Genomic DNA, 25188 nt, shown 5'->3' on the forward strand with positions numbered 1-25188 from the left:
CCGCCCCGTGCCCCCACCGCAGATCGCTGGGCCCCCGCCGGAGGCTCCCGGCCTGGAAGGCGACGGCTCTCCGCGCCTCCTGGAGGCTGGCTTCGTCGTCTCCTTAGCTGGGTGCCAGGGTCCGGCCGCCGTGCTGGGCGCGCGTGGGGCCAACCGCTTTCTCCCTCCTGGCACCCCGGGGAGGGAACAGCGGCGGGGATGCAAAGCCGTCCCCCTCACGGCGCTCTCCTTTCTGCTCTGGCTCCACCCCTGTCCCATCTCCATTCTGGTCTCTGCCCCTGGTCCCGCGGTCTCAGGCTGTCTTGGCCTCCAGCCCTGTTCCGGTCCCTTACTCGGCCTCTACGAGGGCAGAGCCGGCCAGGCCCCGAGATAAGCGCCGCGGTTGGGTAAGGAGCCCCAACCTTTTGAAGGCCGGCGCTTGCACAAGGAGTGGCGGGGGCCCGCCGAGGGGACCGGCCGGCGGGGCGGGGCGGGGCCGGCGGGAGGGCCCAGGGGAGGCGGGGCCGGCGCGGCGCGACCCGAGCCTCGGACGGCGCGACCAGCAGCGGGAGCGGACGGCGGCCGCGCAGTGAGGTGAGGACCCCCGCGCCCACGGGCCCCTGCCTCCCAGACTCCTCCTCCCGTCCCCTCCTCGAGGGCTCTCTCCGCGTCCCCTGCCCCCTCCCCGCCGCGACCCGCCCCTCCCTCCGGTGGCCCGGCCTCTGCCCCCTTCCTCCTTGCCCCCTCCCCAGTCGCAGCCCGCACTGACCCGCGCGCCCGCCCCCCCCCCCCCCCCCCGCACTTCTGCCCAGCGCACCTCCGCTCCGGGCTCTCAGTCCCGTGCCCTCGGCTGGGTCTGAGTCACTGGGAAACTGGGCTCTGAGTCAGGCCCTAACAAGGTTGGGGTTGGGGTTGGGGCCCAGCTGTGGAGAGGCCGAGAGGCCAGAACTGATGCTGGGGCGAAAGGCAGTCCTGGTCAGGACCCCACAGAGAGAAAAAGAGAGAGAGCCTAACAGGCAGAGGCAGAGAGACAGAAATCTGGAGTTAGATACAACTAAAGATCTAAGTAAAAGTGGAGATTGAGGCAAGGAGAGGCTTAGTGATAGAGAGCAAAAGAAGGAGAGGAACAACGATGGATTTAGTAGAGATAGACAGATGGAGTGCAGTAGAGACAGGGACAGGCAGAGAGAAAACTCCAGGGAGAAAGAATCTGAGACAGGCTCAGAGAATAGGCCAGGATCAGGGTCAGCTTGGCAGAATGGGACAGAGCCTCAGAGACCTGAGCCCAAGGGCATGGGCAGGGAAAGGGAAGGCTCACAAGAGGAAGATGTGGAGAAGGCAGAGATAGGGGGATGTTATTTCACACTTCTGGTCCCTGCAGGGAGTGTGCTCAAGTGTGCATACACGTGTGCGAACATGCTGCAGGTTGGTGGAGAGGGAAGACCCTGGAGTACCCCTGGCCCCTGGTCTGTCATCTCTCTGGCCCAATTCTCCACCCCTATCCCCACTCCCCAAGTGGCCTCTTCCCAGGGCCAGGACCCTACTTGCTGAGAATAGTTAGGACTCTCTGGCCAGCCTGACCAAGGCAGACAGGATGTGGGGGTGGCCAGGACCGGAGGGACAGGAAGGAAGTCTGACCAGAGACAATAGGTGGAAGGGGAGGAGGAACTGGGAATGACCAGGATTAGGATGGTGGAGCCTGGACCTCAGCTCTGGAGACCAGGGGGAGTGGGATCTGCAACTCCTCCCTCCTCCCATGCTACAGCTGACCCTGTCCCCACCTTATGCTACAGCAGAATCAGGCTACATCATGGGGGCCTTCCTCCCTACCATCCCATTCCATTCTGCCCCTGCAGGCTCTGTCATCTTGTCCTGGGCTTACTTGGTTGAGTGTACAGTAAAGCAGAGGCAGAGCTTTGATCCAGACCCAGAGTGGGCAGGCGTTTGGGGGCCAGCACTTTTACCAACTCATTGTGAGCCTGGGGCAAGCCTCTTCTCTTCTCTGGGCCTCAGTGTCCTCAACTACAAAGGAAGGGATCCTCCTATAATAAGAAAGCCCTTTCTGATGTTCTGGGACGGCTCTTCCTCCAGATTGCTGGCCACTGGTCATTTTTCTTTCGAGGAAGACTGGAGTCTGGTACCTACCCCCTGTCTAGGCCTCAGACTTTGGGACAGGGAGGGGGAATCTCAGCCTGAGCCCTCCCTTCACCCTGCCGCTCCCCCCAGCAATGGCCTGAGCCCCCATGGCTGCCCCTCAGGACCTGGACATCGCTGTGTGGCTGGCCACGGTGCACCTGGAGCAGTATGCAGACTCGTTCCGGCAGCATGGCCTGGCTACGGCAGGTGCAGCCCGAGGCCTGGGCCACGAGGAGCTGAGGCAGTTGGGCATCAGCGCCACAGGTCACCGGAAACGCATTCTGCGCCTGCTGCAGGCAGGTGCTACAGAGGGCTCCCTGGATCCCCAGTCAGACAGTGCCATGGAGCCATCCCCCAGCCTAGCTCCCCAAGCCCAGCCCCCCAAGCCTGTGCCTAAACCCAGGACAGTATTTGGTGGGCTCAGTGGCCCTACCACCACCCAATGGCCTGGAGTGAGCCCAGCCCTCTGGAGGCCAGAAGTGTCCAGGAGCCCAGAGTCCAGCCCGAAGTCTCCTCCTCTCTCCACCTCCTCCTCTGAGCAGACTGCAGCCTTGAATACTATGGAGATGATGCCTAATGCCATCTACTTTGGTCTGGACTTAAGAGGCGGGGTACAGATGACTCAGAACACGTGAGTGGGGTTGCTCCCTTGGGATCCAGTGCTGGGTGGGGGCAGCAGGGAGAAGCAGGACATGAGGGCTAGTTCTTTCTCCTCTCTCCCTTAATGATCAATAGACTTTTTCTCTTAGGGCCCCAGACAGTTCCCAGGCAGCTGCCCCCACCCCTGCCCTCAGGCCCACAACAGGCACAGGTAGGTGGGTTATTGTGGGTTTTGAGGAGAGGGACAGGGCCCTCCAGGATCCCAGACATTCCCACCTGAACTCCTCTTCCCTGTCTCTCCCTTTCCTGCCAGTGCACATCATGGACCCTGGTTGCCTGTACTATGGTGTCCAGCCTGCAGGGGTCCCAGGGCCACTGGAGAGAAGAGAAGGCAGAGGTGTCTCTCAGGACAGGGCTGAACACAGGTGAGTAGTCAGTAGAGTGGTGATGGCAGGAAGAGGGAAGTTTGAGGAGCAGTCGGTGGTGGCCATGTATCCAGTTATTTATTAAGTGTGCATTGAGTGTCCACTGTGTGACAGCCAGGTACTCAAGATACAGGAGGATTATGACAGACCCAGTCCCCTCCTCAGGCAGCTTGTGACTCAGTGGGGCAGACGGGAAATTAAACAAGTAGACAAACAAATGGTTATATGATTTAAAACAGCTAGATGTGCTTTTCATGCTTTCATTTAAAAAGTCTTTACTGAGCACTTACTACCTGCCTGATATTGTTGTAGGTACTTGGGATAGACCAGAAATCCCTCCCCCTATGGGGAGATAGTCAAATAACAATAGATATAATAAGTAAGTTACATGGTATGTTAAAAGGTGGTAAGTGCCATGGGAAAAAAATGGAGCAGGGTAAGAAGGCTGGGTAGGATTGAGGGGGAAGGGCACTGCAATTCTTCATTAAGAGTTGCCAGAGTGTTAAGAAGATGACACTTGAGCAAAGTGAAGCGGGTGAATTAGTCATGACAGTATCTTGGAGAAAAGTGTCCCAGGCAGGGGGAGTGGCCAGAATAGAGGCTTCCAGGTAGACCCAGGAGTGGTGACAAGGCCAGTGTGACTGGGACAGAGTGGCTAGGGCAGGAAAAGTGGGAGGAAATGATGTCAGAGAGGTAAAGAGGCCAGATCAGGTAGGACCGTGTAGGGACTTTCACTTTGACTCTAAGTGAGATGGGAAGCCTTTGGAAGCGTTTTGACTTACATTTTAAGAATCCCTCTGGTCACTGTGTTGGGAATGGTCTATAGAGGGCAAAAGAAGAAGCAGAGAGACCAGTTAAGAGGTTGTTGCAGTAATCTAGGTGAGACATCTCAGGCAGGCGTCCCAGTAGTGGAGATGGTAAGAATAGGTTGGATTTTGGTTACATGTTGAAGGCAAACTCTCCTAGGAAATTGGGGTGTGAGAGAAAAGAGCAGTCAAGAATGACTTCGGGGATTTCAGGCTGAGCCTACACTGTCCAGGGTGGCAGTACTAGCCACATATAATTACTGAACACATGAAATGTGGCTAGTCTGGAGTAAGGTGTGCTGTAACTGTAAAACTACCAAATCTCAGAGACTTAGTGTGAAAAAAGCAATACTGGATGAGTATAATAGAAGTAGACATAAATTATCTTACTTTTTACACAGATTGCATAATAAAATGTTAATATTTAAGGTATGTTGGAGTAAATAAAATGTATTATGATAATTAGTTTCACTTGTTTCTTTTTATTTTTTAATGTGCCTACTGAAAAATGGAAAATCATATGTGTGGTTTTCACATTGAGTTCTGTTGGATAGCACCATTTGAGCAACTGAAAGTTCCTGGAGTTGCTCGGTCTGAGATGGGGAAGAAACCCAGGGGTGGTGGGGAAATCAGGAGTTCCATTTTGGACGTGTGGAATTTGGGGTATATATTATAAGCCTGAGAAGAGATGACAAATAGACCACTGGATTTACAAGTTTGGAATTTGGAGGAGATGTCTGAATTGGAGATCTAATTTTTTTTTTTTTTAATAAGAACGGTTTGTTTTTTTTTTAAGATTTTGTTTATTTATTCATGAGACACACACACACACAGAGGCAGAGACACAGGCAGAAGGAGAAGCAGGCTCCATGCAGGGAGCCTGATGTGGGACTCGATCCTGGGTCTCCAGGATCACACCCTGGGCCGAAGGTGGCGCTAAACCACTGAGCCACCCAGAGATTCCCTAAAAAATTTTTTTTAAGATTTATTTATTCATTTGAGAGAGAGAGCACAAGTGGAAGGAAAGGCAGAGGGAGAGGGAGAAGCGGACTCCTCAGTGAGTGGGGTGACCCATGCAGGACTCGATCCCAGAACCCTGAGATCATGACCCGAGCTGAAGGCAGATGCTTAACCGTCTGAGCCACCCAGGCATCCTGGAGATCCAAATTTGTGGGTTGTCAGTATCTAGGTGGGTATATATAGCTGGGAATGCATATCGATAGAGCAGAGAACCAAGATCAGAGTCCTGGCATACTCCAGTATCAAGAGGTTTGGGAGAAGAAGAACCAGCAAAACAGACTGAAAAGGAATGGCTAGTGAAGAAGAAGGAAAACCAGGAAAATGTGACGTCACAGGAGCCGAGTAAAGAAGGGAAGAGGGGGAGGTCAGTGGTGTCAAATGCTGCTCAGAGGTCAAGGAAAATGAAGACTGAGAATTGGCCTCTGGTGGGGCGCCTGGGTGGCTCAATCCATTAAGTGTCTGCCTGTCTGCCTCAGGCTCAGGTCATGATCTCAGTTCCTGGGATGGAGCCCCACTTCTTGCTCAGTGGGGAGCCTGCTCCTTCCTCTCCCTCTTCCCCCTCCCTACCACTACTCATGTGCGCACTCACTCTCTCAAATAAATAAAAAAAATCTTAAAAAAAAAACCTTGGCCTCTGGAATAGGCAACATGAAGGTCACTGAGGACCTTGACAAAGGGTAGAGGTGAAAGTTGGATCAGAACGGTCTCAGGAGATAACAGAAAGGAGTTGGAATGTATAGACAACATTTTTTGAGTTTTTCTGCAAAGAAGAGCAGAGAGTTGAGTGGTTGTTGTTAGTGGAAATGGAGTTAAGAAATGGTTTTTGTAGGATGGAGTCAAGAAATGGCTTTTGTAGAATGGAGTGTTACATATGTTGACAGGTGGATCACAGTGATCTGGGAGAGAGGGAAAATTAGCTGCTGTAGGGGAGAGAAGGTGGGGAAAGTCTGGAGCAATGTCCTTGTGTAGGTGAGAGGAGAGTATCCAGAGGAGGGACTGGTTTCAGACGGGGATGTTTATTATGGTAGCAGAAGGAATGCAAAGTATGTGTGAAACTTTGTAGATGAGGCACTGTGAGTCTGTGGGGTTCTTGTCTTATTGTTTCAGTTTTTCAGTGAAGTAGGAAACAAAGAAGGTAGAGTGATGATTCTTAATCTTAGCAGCACTATAGCCTGGGGAACTTTTAGAACTAGAGATGCTTGGGCTTCATTCCCAGAATATCAAACTCAAGTGTCTAGTGTGCGGCCCACAGACCAGTATTTTAAGGTTTGCAAATGATTTTGTGCTACTGAGGTGAAGGACTATTGGAAAGTGACAAAGAATAATAGAGGACTTTCTGGCATAAGCAAAGACCTAAAGGATGAGAAAAGGCAGACTGGGGAAGCGTGTTCTAGGTAGAGGGAGCAAGCAGCATGTGCAAAGACTCTGAAAGGAAGAAGAGAATGTGGCTGAATGCAGGAAGCGAAGGCAAGGGGGATAGAAGAGGTCAGGGGACCGGCTGTAGGTCTCATTCTACAAGGTTTTGCAGCCCATGGTAAGGAATTTGGGTTTATCCTAACTGCAAATGGGAAGTTATTGCAGGATTTCATGTGGGGGAGGAGTGAAATGATCTCATTTTCATTTTTAACATGTCAAGAGTGAAGGCCCGAGTAGAAGCTGTTAGGCAGTTCATAGCACCCTGGTGAGAACTGAGGGCAACTTGGTCCAGGGACAGAAGGTCAAGCCCTTTTCGGAGAAAAGACCAGAGAGCCAGCTGTACAGCCCTTCTCCAACTTTTCTACCAAAGTAACACTAGTGGCAGAGGAGAGGGACTGAAATTGCTCCAATAAAAAATCTAAGTGTGCTCAGGGAAGAAACTTTATGCTAATCTTTGGGTTCCCAACTTCCCTATTTCCCTGTTGAAAAGTGATCCAGTACCTGTCAGGCATTCTGTGAAATGCTGCTGATGGAAATGTCCAGGAAACTGGGTCTAATGTTTATTCCTCTGTCTTGCCCCATATAAGGCTCAGCAGGCAGGATCTGGAGGTGCGGGAGGACGCTGGCTATGCCAGCCTCGAGCTGCCTGGGGATTCCACCCTCTCACTGCCCACCCTCGACGTGGAGACCAATGATGACCTCATTTCACCCTATGCCAGCTTCTCCTCCACAGCAGACCGCCCCACGCCCCTTCTCAGTGGCTGGCTAGACAAGCTCTCCCCTCAGGGGTGGGGCTGCTAGGGAGGGAAAAGGGGGGAGGGGAGGGAGGAGCAGGGGGAGGAGAAGGGGAAGGCAGGGTGGTGTTGGGTGGTGGTGGTGGTGGGTCAGGTCCCATGAGCTCCCAGACCCTAGGTGCCCCCCAGATACAGCCCTTACCACTCACTCATCCTGACCCTTCCCATCCCCAGAAACTACGTTTTCCAGAGGCGGTTTGTGCAGTTCAATGGGAGGAGTCTGATGTACTTTGGCAGTGATAAGGTGAGGGTCTGAGAGATGCTGTGTTGGGCCTGGCGAAAGAGAGGGAAAGGGAGGGCTCAGAAAGGCTCAGGATGGTAGACGGGAAGCCCGTGGTAAGGGGTTACCACACGGCTGATGTGAGCATCTAAAGTAGCTGGGTTAGCAGCTGTACCCCACTGCTTGTGAAATGAGTGCTGATCTCATTAAAAGTTGGTGTTGGCTCCCAGGTCAGCACGCATGGCTGAGTTTCTGTCCCTATGCATCCCTGGGCTCTCTTCTCTCTACAGGATCCCTTCCCCAAGGGTGTGATCCCTCTGACAGCCATTGAGATGACCCGCAGCAGCAAGGACAACAAATTCCAGGTCATCACTGGCCAGAGGGTGTTTGTATTTCGCACAGAGAGCGAGGGTGAGAATCAGAGCCTGTTATGTCAGGGTGGCAGCGAAGGCCACATGACCACACAGCCCACAGGCTAACCTGCTTCTCTGTCCCCCACCAGCCCAGCGGGACACGTGGTGCTCCACGCTTCAATCCTGCCTGAGGGAGCAGCGCCTCCTGGGCCACCCCCGGCCTCCTCAGCCACCCCGACCCCTCCGCACAGGCATGCTGGAGCTTCGTGGACACAAGGCCAAGGTTTTTGCTGCTTTGAGCCCTGGAGAGTTGGCACTGTACAAGAGTGAGCAGGTGAGAAGGGCCGGGCTGGGGCCAAGGAGTCTGGCCTAGCCCATGCTGGCACCTCACTGCCTGCTCCAACCCCACACACCGCCCCCCTCTGTTCCCACCAGGCCTTTTCTTTGGGCATCGGGATCTGCTTCATTGAACTGCAAGGCTGCAGTGTCCGGGAAACAAAGAGTCGCAGCTTTGATCTGCTCACACCCCATCGCTGCTTCAGGTGGTGCCCAGACTGGCAGGAGGCAGGGCTGGGGGAAAGACTTTGGAAGGCGGCACAGGGCGGGCAGAGGACTGGGGGCCTCTTCGGTAGGATGTCAGTGGGTGTGCACTGACGAGAGTCCAGCGAGCAGGGTCAAGGTCTCAGAAGAGTCTGGGCTGGCCCAGATGTGGCCTGTGGTGGCTCCTGTGGGAATGGCCAGTGGGATGGGACAGGTCAAAGGGGATATCCATGCCCACGGAATGGCTGTCCACCCCTCAGCTTCACAGCCGAGTCTGGGGGGGCTCGGCAGAGCTGGGCGGCCGCTCTGCAGGAAGCCGTAACTGAGACCCTGTCTGACTACGAGGTGGCCGAGAAAATCTGGTCCAATCGGGCAAACCGGCACTGTGCGGACTGCGGGGCCTCCCGCCCAGACTGGGCTGCTGTCAACCTGGGAGTGGTCATCTGCAAGCAGTGTGCAGGTGAGGGCTGGGGCCTTTAGCTGAAACAGGGAGAGGGCAGGAGGCTAGGGCAGGGGGCTCTGGTCTCTATGCCACGTATCCTTCATACCTGAACAGGTCAGCACCGGGCCCTGGGTTCTGGGATCTCCAAGGTACAGAGCCTGAAGCTGGACACAAGTGTCTGGAGTAATGAGATAGTGCAGGTGAGGAGTCTGAAAAGGGAGAAGGTGGGGAAGAGGAAAGGAAAGCATCCAACAAAGGCCTTGGGTCTAGCTTGGGGACTGAATGTCAGAGATTCTTGAGTTCTTGTCACTTGCCTCTGCCCCTTGTCATCCTGCAGTTGTTCATTGTCCTGGGAAATGATCGTGCCAACCGCTTCTGGGCAGGGGCACTACCCGTAGGTGAGGGGGTGCATCCAGATACAAGCCCTGGCCCCCGGGGAGAGTTTATCTCCCGGAAGTACCGACTGGGTCTCTTCCGGAAGCCCCACCCTCAGTATCCAGATCACAGCCGGCTTCTCCAGGTAGGAGGGACAGATTGGGGCTGATAGGGAGGAAGGTAGTCTCTAAGATGAAATACCTAGACTTGGGGTTTTGGGGGCTGTTTTTGATGACTGGAAGACTGTCCCCATGCTCTCAGGTTGGCTCTTAGGGCTGACAGAGGCCCTTCTCCCTCTATAGGCACTGTGTGCAGCTGTGGCAGGACCCAACCTACTGAAGAACATGACCCAGCTCCTCTGTGTTGAGGTCACTGAGGGTGATGAGCCCTGGTCCCCCTCAGCCTTGGATGGCAGCTTCCCTGGTCTCCTAATCCCAGGTAATTCTCACAAAGGTCCCCTTTCTCACCCTCCAAGAATTCTCTGCCCTGACCTGTGCCTTGATTGTTTCCATACTCAGGCCATCACAGTAGCCTAGTCTGGGTAGTTTCCGAACCTTCTAGATCCTCTGGGGTCTATTTCCTGATGTCATGAAATGACCAATGGTGGCCACTGCCTGGGGTGGATCTGGATGTTTGAGGTGTTACTGCTGGTCTACCCCTGACAAGGTCAACCCGTAAGTGAGGTCTCACCTCCCTGTGGGAAATCTGATCATAGAAATGGTCATCTAAAGAGGTTTTCTTCCAGTGGTCAGGACAGACTTACAGGAAAGCTGATGCTCAGAGGCCCCTGCCGCTGGCTGACTGGCTGGTTGACTCATTGGTGGGGAGAGGCAGTGGGCAAGGGCTGAAGCTTCACTTCCTGCCACCCTCTTTTCTAATTGAGGTGGTGAGGGGTCCAGCCCCCTGGGCTCAACTTGGCCATGCTGCCAGTGGAGTTGGGTCCCTCTGTCTTCCTCAATTTGACCCTTTCCCTCAGGAGGCTCAGGCCATCCCACTGCCCTGAACTGACCACTTCTCCTTCGCCTTGCAGACCCTTCCCCTGGTGTGTACAATGAGGTGGTGGTACCTGCCACCTACAGCAGCTTCCTGTACTGTGGTCCCATCAGCAACAAAGCTGGACCCCCTCCTCCTCGGAGGGGCCGGGATGGTGAGAGAGGAGCGAAGGTGGGCGGAGATGGGGCAGAAACTGGGATGAGCAAGAGTATACCGCAGAGTCTTGGAAGGGCATGTAGGACCACGCCCTGGAGTGGGCTGGGTACTGGGAGTAGGAGAGGGACTATGCCCGGTGGCAGCATTGGGTGATAATTGAGAGCCTATGCTGTGAAGTCAGACTGCCTGGACCAAATCCTAGCTCTGCTACTTCCTGCTTATGTGACTTGGGCAAGTTACTTAAACTCTGGGCCTCAGTTTCCCACCTCAAAGGGTGAAGATTACATCAGATCATATAAAGGCAGGAAGGTTTGGCACAGATAGTATAAATATCTGGCAAATGGGAATTATGGCAGTAGGGACAGAGGACTTTCTTCCTGCTGACCATCAGCCTCTCCCTTAGCTCCCCCCAGACTGTGGTGTGTGCTGAGAGCGGCTCTGGAAATGTTTGTGTCGGAAAGCAGTCCTGAACCCCTCAGCCTCATCCAGCCCCAGGATGTTGTATGTTTGGGTGTGAGTCCCCCACCCACTGACCCAGGTGACCTTGACAGGTAATCGCACCTGTGCTCCCTGTACCCCCCTTTGCCCTTCCTGATCCTGAGCCTGCCAGCCCCCTGCTGGTCCCCATTCTCCTCCTGGACCTCCGTTTCTCTCTAGGTTCCCCTTTTCCTTTGAGCTCATCCTCACCGGGGGGAGGATCCAGCATTTTGGCACAGATGGAGCTGACAGTCTGGAGGCCTGGACCAGTGCTGTGGGCAAGGTGAGCCAGCTGAGGCCCCTCCCAGACAGCTGGTGGTTTCCCTGTCCCCAGCTGCTCCCATCCTGCCCTCTCTTATTCCTAGAGTCACTCCCACCACTTCCACTCACAGCTAAGGTTAACAGCTGTGCAAGGACCAGTGTTAGGCATTATCCACTCAAAATCTCATTTAACTTTTACAGCAACATTCAGAGAAAAGGATTATAAATATTTCACATAGAGGAAAGTAGAGTCACAGAGGTTATGAAGTCCCTCGGTCAAGGTCACAGAGCTATGAGGTAGCAGAGGACAGGATCAAAAACAGACCTCTGTCTCCAAAGCTCATGGCCCAAACGTCAGTGCGCAGGGCCTCTGCTCAAGGAAAGGGTGCCTCTAACTCCTCTTCTCCTAAGTTCTCTCAGTAGAGAGGGAAGGCTGCGTTTATGTGGCTCAGCATCTCCATTCCCAGGCAAGCTGGTCTCTGCATCCTGCACCCTCTCCCTGGAGTTAAAAGTTCACACCCTAGAATCAGACGTGCTGGGATCTGAGTCCTCCAACTCTTAGCCTCACGAGCTTTTCCATATGGATAGAGTGGGTGTAGAAGACACACTCTTTGGGGTTGAGGAGTAAGTGACACGTGAGGCCTGCGCTGCGTGGCACATAGCAGGCCCTCCATTCGTGGGTGTTGAAATAGTAATGGTGATGAAGATAACAATCATTCCCATCTTTAGCCAGTTTTTCCCTCAGCCCTGCTCTACTTTCACCTCATCACCCTGACACCCTCCTGATAACCTCTCAGAAGTTTGTGTGCCCTGGCAGGATTGCACTTCCTCCTTAACCCCTCGTGGCTGCCCTCTTTTGCCAGACTTCTGAGCTGCTTCGCTGTGGGGATGGCTAGTGACTTCCCATTGCCAAAGTCCCAGGGCCTCTTGGCTTCACCTGGTCGGCTCTGCAGCATGTGACACTCCTCTGTGGGAAATGCTCAACTGCTCTCTGGCTTCTGACCCCACTCTTCTGGTTAGAGGAGTAGAACTCTCACCAAGAAATTCTCTTCATATCCTTTCAGGGCTCTGTCATGGCCCTCGTAGCCACCTTGCGGTGTCCTCTTATTGTTAGCTACACTTTCTAAAAATGTAGCTTATCCTTAAAGGCTGGACCACCCCAGGTGTGGTCTGCAGCCTGTTACACCACACTGGTTTATAGACTCTTTGTTACCGCCTCTGACAGGATAAGAACAGAACTTGAGAGTGAGCATTCAGACTCTTTCATAGCAATGTGACAGGGTTATTTTATGTGTAGAATCTAATTTTTTAAAGTGGGAGCTTATATTTTGTGTTTCCTTTTTCATTTCACTTTGCTAGTAGTTTCTTTCTTTCTTTCTTTCTTTCTTTCTTTCTTTCTTTCTTTCTTTCTTTCATGAAAGTACTGGTTAGTAAGAGATTGGAACTTTGAACAAAAAAAGAAAAGAACACTGTTCCTTCACCACAGGTAGTTGGGGAAGCGCTCCTTTGTGGACCACCTCAAACACTTGTTTCTCCTTGAAGCCTTCCCTGGCCCCTCAGGGTGGTGGGATTTCCCAGGGCATTGTGACTCTTCAGTTACAGCACTTGGGCTCCCCATTCTTTCTTGCCCCGACATCCGACAAGGAGCAGAAGGCTGCCACACAGAGGTCTTTTCTGTGTTGGCAGAAGCAAATGAAATTGAACTGAATTTCTTTCCTGTCTTTCTCCACCCATCTCCTGTCTCCTTGGGTCTTTGTTTTGCTCTCTCCTGATTCCTTTTCATTTTTCTCTTTCTTTTGCTATCTCCTCCTGTCTTGCCCTATCCTTCTCACTCTTATTTCTCTCCCCCATGTCTTGTCTCTTTCCCCATACTCCTTTTCCTCATGTCTTCCTCTTGCCTCACAGTGGTTCTCCCCGTTGAGCTGTCACCAGCTGTTGGGCCCTGGGCTGCTGCGGCTGGGCCGCCTGTGGCTGCGCTCACCCACCCATTCAGCGCTGGCCCCCAGCCTCTGGCTGTCAGGGTTTGGACTTCTTCGTGGTGACCACCTCTTCCTGTGTCCAGCACCGGGCCCTGGCCCTCCAGCCCCTGAGGACATGGTGCATCTGCGGCGGCTACAGGAAATCAGTGAGCAGGGGTGGGGATAGGGATGAAAGGTGGCCATGGAATGGGGAGTAGTGGACCTTCCTCTATTTGAGGTCCCTATGGGAAACAGCAGAACATAGCAGATTCAGGCACAAGCTCTGGAGTCAGACTACCCAGATACAGACCCCCATCTCTATCACTTCCTAGCTATATGATCTTGGATAAGTTACTTAACCTTTCTGTGCCTTAGTTGCCTCATCCTTATAATCTTTATAAAAGAGTTGTAAGTTTCAAATAAGACAATGCATGTAAAACACTTATCACGGAGCCTGGCAGGAGGTATCTTACAAGTGTTTAATAAATGTCAGATGTTACAAATGTTACTGTTATTATTGGAGCCACTTGCTGGTTGGAGACTGGGAGAAGGGACTGGGTACTCTCACTTCTTCCTCAAGGAGGAACAGTGTGGGATAATATGGCAGAATTTGGAAACAAGAGACCTGAGTTCAAGCTCAGCTTTGCCATTTTTAAAAAGATTTTATTTATTTATTCATGAGAGACACAGAGAAAGAGAGAGAGGCAGAGACACAGGTAGAGAGAGAGAGAGAGAGACACAGGTAGAGAGAGAGAGGAGGGCTCCCTCCTCCCCATGCAGGGAGCCCGACGTGGGACTCAGTCCCGAGACTCCAGAATCATGCCCTGGGCCAAAGGCAGGCACTCAACCACTGAGCCACCCAGGGATCCCCAAGCTTTGCCATTTTATAAAAGTAAAGGGACCAGAAACTTACCTCTGAGCATTAATCTTTCATCTGTAAAATAAGGATAATAGTATGTAGCTTATAGGATTTAATGCAACATTGTTTGTAAGGCTCCTACTCTAGGACCTACATACCTTAAATATTTAGTGACGTATTGGTCACTCTGATGAAGACAATTACAATGATAATGTCTGATGATTCTCCTCCCAGGTGTGGTATCAGCAGCTGACACCCCAGACAAGAAGGAGCATTTGGTCCTGGTGGAGACAGGAAGGTAAATGTTGTCCCTATCCTTGATCCTGGGTCCCTCTTTTGAGAGCCCAGCCCCTACCCTCCACCTTGGTCTGCTATACCACTGCCCATTTCCTCAAATTCACCTGTCTACTTGGTGCCTGGGTGTGGCTCAGTTGGTTGGGCATCTGACTTCAGCTCACTTCATGGTCTTTGGGTCCTGTCCTGGGATTGAGCCCTGTGTTGGGCTCCCTGCTCAGCAGGGAGTCTGCTTGTCCCTCTCCCTCTGGCCCCTCCTCTAGCGTGTGCATGCACTCTCTCTCTCTCTCTCAAATAAATAGACAAATATCTGAAAAAAAGAAAGAAGAAAAATTCATCTGTCTAGTTCAGGAGCCCCATCTGGGTTGCATGTTGCTGCCCCCTGCTGGTGGCTCTGGAAAATCTGGTCCTTGTGATCCTGGGCCTCCTAGTTTAAAGGACCCTCTGGAGCTGGCTCTGACTCAGGCCTCTCGGGTCTCAGGACCCTGTATCTGCAGGGGGAGGGCCGACTGGATTTCTCAGCATGGAACACAGCCATTGAGGGGGCAGCTGGCGGGGGCGGCACAGGGCTGCAGGAGCAGCAGATGAGCCGGGGTGACATCCCCATCATCGTGGATGCCTGCATCAGTTTTGTCACTCAGCACGGTGAGTAGGTACTGGCCAATCCTGAGCCAGTAGGGGATGCGGGACATGGGCACAGCCAGAGGATATGATCTGCCTACAAGAGCTTTGCCTCCAGAGATTAACAGCCTAACACGGCAACCTGCTGTATCACCCTTGGCAAGCTGTTTACCTTTCTGAGCCTCAGCTCCCCTGGCTGCAGGATGGGACTACTAACATTCCTCATTTCTAGAATAGCTGTGATAGTAAGATAACGTATGTAAAGCATTTAGCACAGCACCTGGCAGGTAGTAAGTGTTCCAAGGTAGCTGTTGGTGGGGCATGGGTGTGGAGGGAGAGCAGCGCTGAAAGAGGACTGGAGATGGAAAGCCATAGAGAACAAAGAGGGGGCAGCCAGAAGGCAAGAGCCAAGCTATGCAGCAAAACCCCTGAAGGTCTAAGCAGAATTATTCTGTGTGGGAGTTTTTCCAGGCACAAAGGATCAGCTGTGCAAGTGGTTTCCAGAATTCTTTGTGACACTTTGCCCTCTTCTTTTTTCAAGTAGAATCTAGCTCCTTGGCGAACCCCCCTTTTAGGAGGCTGGACTCTTGAGAAGGAAAATTCATGGAAAACCAAGGAAGGCAGTAAAGGGCAAAAGAGAGAGAGAGAGAGAGAGAGAGAGAGAGAGAGCTATCAGCTACAAATAATTATGCTTACAGCATGGATGGTGGATAGTCAGTGGCTACTGACATTTTCCACATCTTGGTAGTAGTTGCTTCATTTAGTGAGTTCTCCCACTCCCTAGATCCCATTCTCTTCTCAGTCTCTCTCAAGTCCAGAGGAAGAATGAAGTCAACAGTCCAGGGGAAAGCCCTGGAGAAAGAGTATGGGTGTTTATACCCACTCCACAGTTACTGTGCTGCCACTCTTCATTCCGCAGATGCTTGTTTGCTAAGTTGCTCCCATGTGCCAGACACTGGAGATATAGCAGTGAAAAGGGAAGGTTCTATGAAGCTCAGAGGCTAGTGGGAGAGATGGGTAATAAGAAAAATACAGTCAGTTCTCGTTATCCACAGTTTTGTTCTATGAAGCTACTGCAAACACTGAATTAATGAATCCTAAATCATTACCCTAGTGGAAATATAAGGTTGGGTTCCTAGGAACCTCTGGTCACCTTCTCATCAAGTGATCAACATGTAACCTTGTTTTGAACGTGTTTCTATTTAAAGATCACGTATTTGTGATCTGTTAATTTTGAACTCACAGCCAGCAGCAGTATAACTCACACAGGGGCAAAGCTTATGTGACACACATAATCTCTCCATAAGGCACACACAGCCTTCCTGAGCTGAGGAATACTTGACAGCACTTCAGCACTTTGCTTGGGGGCCATTTTAAACAGTGGAACCACCCCCAAAAAAGCACAAGAATGCAAAAAATGTGGTTCTATATATACTGTGAAAACTACACTTGTTTACCATATGAGTGCCTCACTGGGAATGTGTCCAGCAGGCAACTCAAATTCTCCTCCATTCTGTGCCTATACAGAAATGACTGGAAAATGCACCAAGTATTGATTTGGGGGCTACAAATAAATTTTAGCAGTAGATGAATTCACAGCATGGAATTTGTGAATAGTGAAGGATCAACTGTTATGTCATTTGAGAGTGCTATTTCAAATTCAAAATAGTGAGGAGACAGAGAGTGTTGGAGGCTGTGTGTAATTTCATGGTTAGGGAAGGACTTTCTGAGGAGGACTTGGGCAGGGTTTTAAGAATCAAGACTCTGGAGGCAGACTTCCTCCTCCCTGGCGCCCTTACGCCAATAGCCATATAGCATTGGCGGGGGGGGGGGCAGTCAGAGATACTGGGTGGGTAGTTGGGTCTTTGGGCAGTGGTAAGCAGAGATGCTGGCTATTCTCAGGGCTCCAGCTGGAGGGCATATACCGGAAAGGGGGTGCCCGTGCCCGTAGCCTTCGGCTCCTGGCTGAGTTCCGACGGGATGCCCGCTCAGTGAAGCTCCGGCCAGGAGAGCACTTTGTGGAAGATGTCACCGATACACTCAAACGCTTCTTTCGAGAGCTTGATGACCCTGTGACCTCTGCACGGTTGTTGCCTCGCTGGAGGGAGGCTGCTGGTACTCCCAAGATTCCTAAGAATTTCCCACAGGAGACAAGGGGCAACCAGGAACCCCACCCCACCCCTCCAGAATCCCTGAGGCTGCTTTGTGGGATTTGGCAGCCCTCCTCCCCAGTCCTCCCCTCCTGCTCCCCCAAACCCCAGGATCACTCAGGGGCTCAACTTAGGTCAAGGTGGGAAGGGGCAGAGGGACATCCATCCTGGGTTTGTTTCTCTAAAAATCTCTCCATGCTTCCTTCTGTGATCCTCTCCACTCCTTCCCATTCCATCCTAGAGCTACCCCAGAAGAATCAGCGCCTAGAGAAATACAAAGAAGTGATTGGCTGCCTGCCACAGGTCAACCGCCGCACACTGGCTACCCTTATCGGGCATCTTTATCGGTCAGTATGGCCAGACCCCCTGCAGGCTCCTCACTGACCGTTTATCGCCTCTGTCCAACCTCCCTCTCCTGCCTTGCCACCTTACATTTACTCATTCATCCTGCAAACAGTTGTTAAGTGTAGCTGTCCTAGCACAAAGGTTCAGAGTGTGGACTTTAGGGTCAGGCAGACCTAGCTTTACTCTGGCTCTATCATTCTAGTGTGTGACTTTGGGTAAGTTACTTGTACTCTCTGAGCCTCAGTTTCCTCATTTGTAAAGGAAGATGGTGTAATTAATAGTATCTGCCTCCTAGGTGATGAGAGTTAAATGAGATAGTCCTTATAAAATTCTTACTGCAGCACCTGGCATGTATGTAGTAAGCATTCAGACACGGTGAATAATCAGTGCTATTTTGTTTTATTATTCTATGCCAGGCAAAGGATTAGATGGAGGAGACATAGAGGATAAGATGCAGATCTACCTTGACCAGTCTAATGGGAAGACAGGTCTTTAAATGATTCTAAAGTGACCCCAGGCTGTGTTGTACTGATTACTCTATATTGTAGGGATAGGCCAGCTATGGCCCATGGGCCAAATCCATCCCATTGCCTATTTTCTTAAATAGTTTTGTACAGGGGCACCTGGGTGGCTCAGTTTAAGAATTTGACTCTTGATTTTGGCTCAGGTCATGATCTCAGGGTTGTGAGACCAAGCCTTGTGTCAGGCTCCTCACTGGTTGTAGAACCTGCTTAAGATTCTCTCCCTCCCTCTCCCTCTCCCCACTGTGCACTTGCATGCATGCTCTCTCTCTCTAATAAATAAATCTTTAAAATAAATAAAGTTTTGTACATGAAGTGTAAAAGCACACCCATTCACTTATATATTGCCTATGGCTTTTGTCATATTACAACAGTAGAACTGACAAATTGCAACCATAAATGTAGGGCCTACAAACCTAAAATATTTACTATCTGTCCCTTTACATAAAAAGTTTGCTGCCCCCTACTATATTTATAATTACCCATTCCTTATCTGTATCCCTGCTAGACAGGGAGCTCCTTGAGGCCAGTATTGTGTTTTACAGCTGTATCCCAAGTGCTTAGCCGAGGCCCCTCAGCATATAGTAGGGACTCAATAAGTATTTCCTGAATGAATGGATGCATCGACTAATAGGTGAGCACAAGCCATATCCCTTATGAGTCGTGTCACACCCCTCTGCAGGGTGCAGAAGTGTGCCTCTCTAAACCAGATGTGCACGCGGAACCTGGCCCTGCTCTTTGCACCCAGTGTGTTCCAGACGGATGGGCGGGGGGAACATGAGGTGCGGGTGCTACAGGAACTCATCGATGACTACGTCTCCATCTTTGATGTAAGCTCTCCCCACGCCTGACTATAGTCCCTCTTCTTGGATTCTTGATCCTGCTCACCACAGAAGCTCCCAGCCCAGACCGCTGAAGGCCCTCTGCATCAAGAATCATTTCCCATAACCCTGGGTCCCTCTATCCCATAACCTCACTCCAAAAGCCCATGCCTCATTGATTCTTAGCTCTCCTAGCCTCTAATGCTTTCATACTGGTCTTGTGGTCTTGCAAACTCTGTTTGCCTCTTTCCTAGCACCCCACTCCTGCCCCCCACCTGCCCTACAATACACACACTCCTTTCTGGCTCTTCCACAGATTGACTCTGACCAGGTAGCTCAGATTGACTTGGAAGTCAGTCTTATCACCACCTGGAAGGATGTACAGGTAACTTGTCCTGACCTTAAACTCCTGAGTGGGCCAGGAGGAGATAGCAGGATAGGAAGGTGACCTTCTGCTGCTGGACATTGGCCCTCAGCTCCCTGAGGCAGAGGGGAAACCCAAGGAGGGGAATGCTTTGGGGGGAGGGGTTTGGTTTAGGATTTGCTCTACTTATTCCACCACAAGGATTCTTCATTACAAAATGGTGGCAGAATATTCCAGTTCCGCGTGTAGGAGATCCAAGGAATAGTTGGCTAAGTTAGACAAAGCGCAGAGAATGATAGTAATAAATGTGATAGTAAACAGCTAAGGACTTATTATCTTCCAAGCACCCATGATCTTACTTTAGCCTCATACAACTCCATGAGGTAGACAGTCCCATTTTTTCAAATAAAGAAACAGAGGCCTTGAGGGTCACTTATTTAAGTCATACTGTTAGCAAGTGGCAGAGTTGAAACCCAGAGAGTCTGACTCTAAACCTGTTCTTCCAAGCATATGCTGCACTGCCTTGGGAAGCACCTATGCAGCCTGAAGATGTGGTTCTACCACTCTTGGGGTTCTCCCTTTTAAGGGCCTGAGCCACACTGGGAATGATGGGTAGGAGGAGATTTTGTGTGTGTGTGTGGTGGACGTGCTTATGAGGCAACATAGGAGACCTCTGATCTTGATATTTCGCATCTTCTCATGTCCTCCTGACTTCTTCACCGCTTCACCTCAGCTGTCCCAGGCTGGAGACCTCATCATGGAGGTTTATATAGAACAGCAGCTGCCAGACAACTGTGTCACCCTAAAGGTCAGTCCTGAGGGGACAACGGGGGAGATGAAAGGATGGTAGGGGGAAGGATCAGTGGACTGACCAGCATGGGTCCTCTGCTCTTGCCCTGACCCAGGTGTCTCCAACACTGACTGCTGAGGAGCTGACCAACCAGGTTTTGGAGATGCGGGGGGCAGAGGCTGGGATGGACTTGTGGGTGACATTTGAGATTCGTGAGCACGGAGAGCTTGGTGAGCAAGACCATGCAAGGGCACATGCATATGTGATGGGAGGGGGGTCAAAGTCCTCAGTGCCTTCTGTGTTACCAAATATAGTCACCCTGTCCTTGTGTGCATGAGGGGACACTCTGCTGCTGACCACTCTCTCAGTACTCAGTACTCTCTTCTTTCCTGACTTTTGTGGACCTCACAAGTCCTTGGTATCCCTTCCTCCTCAAAGAAGGCTTTTCTTCCTCCTTTGCCTGGATTCCAAATATTGGAGGGACCCAGAGTTTGACCCTGGACCCTCTTCCTTTCTCTATCTACATTTCTCCTTGGATGACTCATCCATTCCAGTGCCTTTAAATGCCATTAATAAGCTGGGTCTCTGGCCCAGACCTCTTCTCTGAGCTCCACGCTCACATATCCAACTGTCTACCGCACACCACCACTTATATGTCTGTCTCACAAGCATCTCTGATTTATTATTATTATTATTATTATTATTTTGATTGTGGGGAGGGGAGAGAGAGAGAATCCTAAGTAGGCTCCACACCCAGTGTAGAGCCTCACGCGGAGCTCAATCCCAGGACCCTGAGATCATGACCCTGAGCCCAAATCAGGAGTTGGACACTTAACTGACTGAGCCACACAGGTGCCCAATGCATCAATCTCTCTCTCTTTTTTTAAAATATTTTATTTATCCATTCATGAGAGACACACACACAGAGAGAGTGAGAGAGAGGCAGAGACATAGGCAAAGGGAGAAGCAGGCTCTTTGCAGGGAGCCTGATGTGGGACTCGATCCCGGGACTCCAGGGTCATGCCCTGGGCCAAAGGCAAGTGCTCAATCACTAAGCCACCCAGGCGTCCCGCCCTATGCATCTCTAATTTAATACATGCAAGAATGAAATCAATTCCCAGACCCTTCACCTAACAAAAAACCTAAGTCATTTCCCAGTTTTCCCTTATTCAGTGGCACCTCTGTTCACTCAGTTATCAAAACCAGAGACCTGAGAGTCTTCCCTTTCCTTCAATTTCACAGCTCATGCAACCAGCTAGCCCTTTTGATTCTATTAGAATCTGTTGCTTCTCTCCATCTCCAGCCATCTCCATCACCACCAGCCAGGTTAAAGTCACCACTATGTCTCTGCACCCAATATTAACCACTAAAGGAACAGCTGGCCAGTGCTCCCTTCTTACCTCCGACAATCCATTTTCCCTGTAGCAGTCAATGTGCATTTTAGGCATAAGTCAGAGCATGCCATTACCTTCCAAAGGCTTCTCCCTGAACTTGAAATACAATTCAAATTCCTTGTCATGGCCCACAAACCCCGAATGTCTGGCCCTTGTTTATTTCTTGGACCACATTTCACATATCTCATTCTCTGTGCTTGAGCCATGCTAGCTGTTCTTCACGCACATCTTTCTTGACACAGGCCTTTATTACTACGTTGTGTCATGCCCAACATCTTCTTCCCTGATTTTTTTTTCTTTTAAGGATTTTATTTATTTATTCATGAGAGACACACAGAGAGAGGCAGAGGAACAGGCAGAGGGAGAAGCAGGCTCCATGCAGGGAGCATGATGCAGGACTCGATCCCGGGACCCCAGGATCACACCCAGGGCCAAAGGCAGGCTCTAAACCACTGAGCCACCCAGGCATCCCTATTCTCCTGATTAGCATGGCTTTTTCTTCCATCTCCTCCAGGCTTCAGTCTCCTCTTCAAATGCCCCCTTTTGAAAGACCTTGCCCAGTCATCATGCTATCCCAGTAGCTGCCCTCCTACTTTCTCTGAACTGAATAAGATATTGTTAAGATATTGTTTCTTTCAAGTATTTAATTATCTGCAATTCTTTGGTTTACTTACCTGTGTACTATCTGCTCCCTCACTTTGCTGTGGGCTTTGTGAAAGTAGGTCGTGTGTTTCAGGCTCACCATTGTATTCCCAGGGCCAACAGTGCCTGGTATAGAGGCATAGAGTTGGTGCTGAAATAAATAACTGTAGCTGGGCTGTGGGATGGACAAACAAATGTGACACTGGTGGGAAAGGAGTAGGAGGCTCCAGGGTCTGGATACTCTGGTTGATACCCGTCCCCACTTTACTCCTTAGAGCGGCCACTGCACCCCAAGGAAAGGGTCCTAGAGCAGGCGCTTCAATGGTGCCAGCTTCCAGAGCCCTGCTCAGCTTCCTTGCTCTTGAGAAAAGTCTCCTTGGCCCAGGCCGGCTGCCTCTTCACAGGTGAACCTCCTTATCAGCCCAGCACCCCTCAAACCAGGTCTCTTCCCCAGGACCCTCCACCTAGAATAGGTGACTGTTTGTGCCCAGGTATCCGGCGTGAGAGCCCAAGGGTGGGTCTGTTGCGGTGTCGGGAGGAGCCGCCCCGCTTATTGGGAAACCGCTTCCAGGAGAGGTTCTTTCTCCTGCGTGGCCGCTGCTTGCTGCTACTCAAGGAAAAGAAGGTGAGGTGCTGGCGGGAGCAGAGAGGGATGCTGGCAGCCCTTTGGAGCAGCTATGACCGCATCAGCTCTCTTACTCCACAGCCTATGTGCTTATCAGTTAACCCCAGTGCTTCCATGACTTCTTGACCTGACTGTCATCCTTCTCTCACCTCTTGATCTCGCTGATGGCCTTCTTGTTCTCAGAGCTCTAAACCAGAACGGGAGTGGCCTTTGGAAGGTTCCAAGGTCTATCTGGGAATCCGAAAGAAGTTAAAGCCTCCTACACCGTGAGTTTTCTTCCCCAGCCCACATTTCTAGGGCCTTCCGGCCATCATCCCTCTGTCTTTTCTTATTGCCCGCCCATCTCTGTTCTCCTCTGCCTCCTAGGTGGGGCTTCACATTGATACTGGAGAAGATGCACCTGTGAGTACCTCTCAGCCTGGCTTCTCTGGCCCACCCCTGCACCTTGCCCACCACCTCCCTGCTTTTTCCATCATACATCCCTATAGCTATAACCCCTCCTCTCTGGCTCATTCCCCTCTGATCACCCCCAGCTGCCTGTCATGCACTGATGAAGATGAGATGTGGGACTGGACCACCAGCATTCTCAAAGCCCAGGTGAGGCAAAGGAGAAAGCTGGGGACTAGGTCTGAGGTCCCAGCTCTAGCCCTCCATATTTCCCCCAGTCACTGTGCCAACTCCTTACTCTCCCTCCAGCATGATGACCAGCAGCCAGTGGTCTTACGACGCCATTCCTCCTCTGACCTCGCCCGTCAGAAGTTTGGCACCATGCCTTTGCTGCCTATCAGAGGAGATGACAGTGGGGCCACCCTCCTCTCTGCCAATCAGACCCTGGTGAGGTACCCTCAGCCTGCTCCAGCGCCTTCCTGATCCCTGCCCATGTCCTTGCCACCCTGCAGAAGGGAGTGGTGTGCCTGCCAGCCTGATGCCCCCCTCTGCCTTCTTTGTGCCCCCAAGCCCCCACCCCTGCCTTTTGTTGCCAGGCCTCACTGTGTCTCTGTGTCTCTCCCTCCCCTCATCCCCATCCCACTGTGCCCAGCGACGACTTCACAACCGGAGGACCCTGTCCATGTTCTTTGTGAGTACTGTACCTGTCTCAGCTGTGCCCATCAGCCCTGTGCTCCTCTGTGCTGCCTGAACCAGTGTGCCCTCTATATTTGTTCTGATGCAGGCCATCTGTGTGTATGTGTATGTGCATGAGAGAGGGGGAGAGAGAGAGAGAGAGAGAGAGAGAGAGAGAGTATTGTGAGGGACCAGAAGGAATGAGGAAAATGAGGGATCGCAGGATGTGATAAAGAACAGGGGAAGTAGTCATAGGATCTGAGAAATAGAAGGAAAGTGGTTAAGTGAATATATTTTGGAGTCAGATAGACTTGGGCTGAAGCCCCAGTTCTTCCATTTACTCTCTGTGTGATCTTGGGCAACTTACTTAACCCCTCTGTACCTCAGTTCACTCACCTTCACTGTAACCCATTGTACAGAGTTGTTTTGGTATCATATGTGCAAAAAGTATTTACAGCATCTGGCTCAGAGGAAGAGCTCAATAAATGTTAGCGATTAATAATCTAGTAACTCTAACTTTGTGCCTGCATCATGCTACCCCATTCCCATCCAGCCCATGAAGTCATCCCAGGGGTCTGTGGAGGAGCAAGAGGAACTGGAGGAGCCTGTCTATGAGGAGCCAGTGTATGAGGAAGTGGGAGCCTTCCCTGAACTGACCAAGGACACCTCTACTTCCTTCTTTATGATGAGAGAAAAGACAGCCAACCCAGAGACCCCCCTCACCAGCCAGAGGTCCTTTGACAAACCCCTTTTCCCCAAGGCAGGTGGCCCAGGCCCAGAGGAGAGGCCACCTGAGCCTCCTCCAGGCCCCCCTTCAAAGAGCAGCCCCCAGGCACATGGGTCCCTGGAGGAACAGCTGCTCCAGGAGCTTAGCAGCCTCATCCTGAGGAAAGGAGAAACCACCATAGGCCTGGGCAGCCCCTCCCAGCCCTCCAGCCCTCAATCTCCGAACCCCAATGGCCTTCTGACACAGACACCTGGCTTCCCCACCCAACCTTCTAGTTCGCCCTCCAGCCAGCCCCTCACATGACCCTAAGATGAGTAGTCTGAAGGGGTAGATAACCCGAGGACCCAAATTCTCACCATGGCAGACACTGCTGGGAGCCTCCTCTGTTCTGGCTGGAAAGACTCTAAAATCCAGTGTGGTGCTATGGAAAGAGCACAGGACTGAGGGCTCTGGACTCTCCTGCCCAGAGAGGGTCAGGTTATGGCCCTTTATTGAACCTCCACTCATTTATATGTACCATGAAGTCACTGAATTAAGGAGAGCAGTGAACATCAAACTGTTTCTTAGAGCTGTAAGCCCCACGTAATTTCCCTCAACAAGGGCAACTCCTGCTTTATATATTTGATATGTAGGTGTTCAGTGAGAGATTTGGGGTTTGAAAAGAATGATTTTCCTGCATTAAAGAAAAAAAAGGATTTGGAAGCCCGAGAGCTGAATGATTTCCAAGTCTGTCCTACCCCACCTCCTACACTTGGGAACTACACTGAAGACCTAGAGTAGGGTGGTTGATTGGGGTTGGGAGCTGGTGCAAAGAGAAGCAAAAAAGGTTGTGTCACTGTTAATAAATCTTGGAACCAAAAGGCTATTATTGTTTCATTCATTCATTCATTCATTCATTCATTCAGCAAATATGTTTTGAGTACCTAATTGGGTGTCAGGTATTCAGGATAAAATATGAATAAAATAGATGGGTCCTGGGGCACCTGAGTGGCTCAATCGGTTAACGGGTTAACCATCTGCCT

General features: G+C 51.3%; 1 protein-coding gene across 4 annotated transcripts; it reads left to right on the forward strand.

Moving 5' to 3' along the window:
- The first annotated feature begins 497 nt into the window (after positions 1-497).
- On the forward strand, positions 498-25023 carry ARAP3 (ArfGAP with RhoGAP domain, ankyrin repeat and PH domain 3). 4 transcript variants are annotated; one of them, XM_055332530.1, is made up of 34 exons: positions 837-1404; positions 2238-2411; positions 2658-2746; positions 2865-2926; positions 3029-3140; positions 6970-7170; positions 7351-7420; positions 7687-7807; positions 7899-8083; positions 8185-8291; positions 8550-8749; positions 8846-8931; positions 9069-9251; positions 9409-9544; positions 10137-10253; positions 10659-10806; positions 10913-11015; positions 12899-13118; positions 14045-14108; positions 14586-14749; positions 16628-16840; positions 17117-17222; positions 18424-18571; positions 18879-18947; positions 19660-19734; positions 19832-19946; positions 22028-22156; positions 22244-22377; positions 22561-22643; positions 22744-22779; positions 22911-22974; positions 23074-23211; positions 23417-23455; positions 23993-25023. In XM_055332530.1, the coding sequence occupies exons 1-34, from the start codon at positions 1135-1137 to the stop codon at positions 24467-24469; spliced, it is 4638 nt and encodes a 1545-aa protein (XP_055188505.1). In that variant the 5' UTR covers positions 837-1134; the 3' UTR covers positions 24470-25023. The 4 variants fall into 4 exon arrangements, with proteins under 4 accessions (XP_055188506.1, XP_055188507.1, XP_055188504.1 ...); XM_055332531.1 differs by lacking the exon at positions 837-1404 and adding an exon at positions 498-573 and having other exon boundaries at positions 2206-2746; XM_055332532.1 differs by having other exon boundaries at positions 834-1404; positions 2238-2746; positions 23074-23216; positions 23993-24131.
- Positions 25024-25188: the final 165 nt, after the last annotated feature.

This window comes from Nyctereutes procyonoides, unplaced genomic scaffold, assembly GCF_905146905.1.
Source record: "Nyctereutes procyonoides isolate TBG_1078 unplaced genomic scaffold, NYPRO_anot_genome, whole genome shotgun sequence".
Taxonomy (NCBI): Eukaryota; Metazoa; Chordata; class Mammalia; order Carnivora; family Canidae; genus Nyctereutes; species Nyctereutes procyonoides.

Coding starts and splice junctions, on each gene's coding strand:
- ARAP3 (XM_055332529.1), top strand. CDS start 1,135: ATGGAGTGCAGTAGAGACAGGGACAGGCAGAGAGAAAACTCCAGGGAG. Junction 18,572..18,878: donor ACTACGTCTCCATCTTTGAT/GTAAGCTCTCCC, acceptor GCTCTTCCACAG/ATTGACTCTGACCAGGTAGC. Junction 23,456..23,992: donor GGACCCTGTCCATGTTCTTT/GTGAGTACTGTA, acceptor ATTCCCATCCAG/CCCATGAAGTCATCCCAGGG.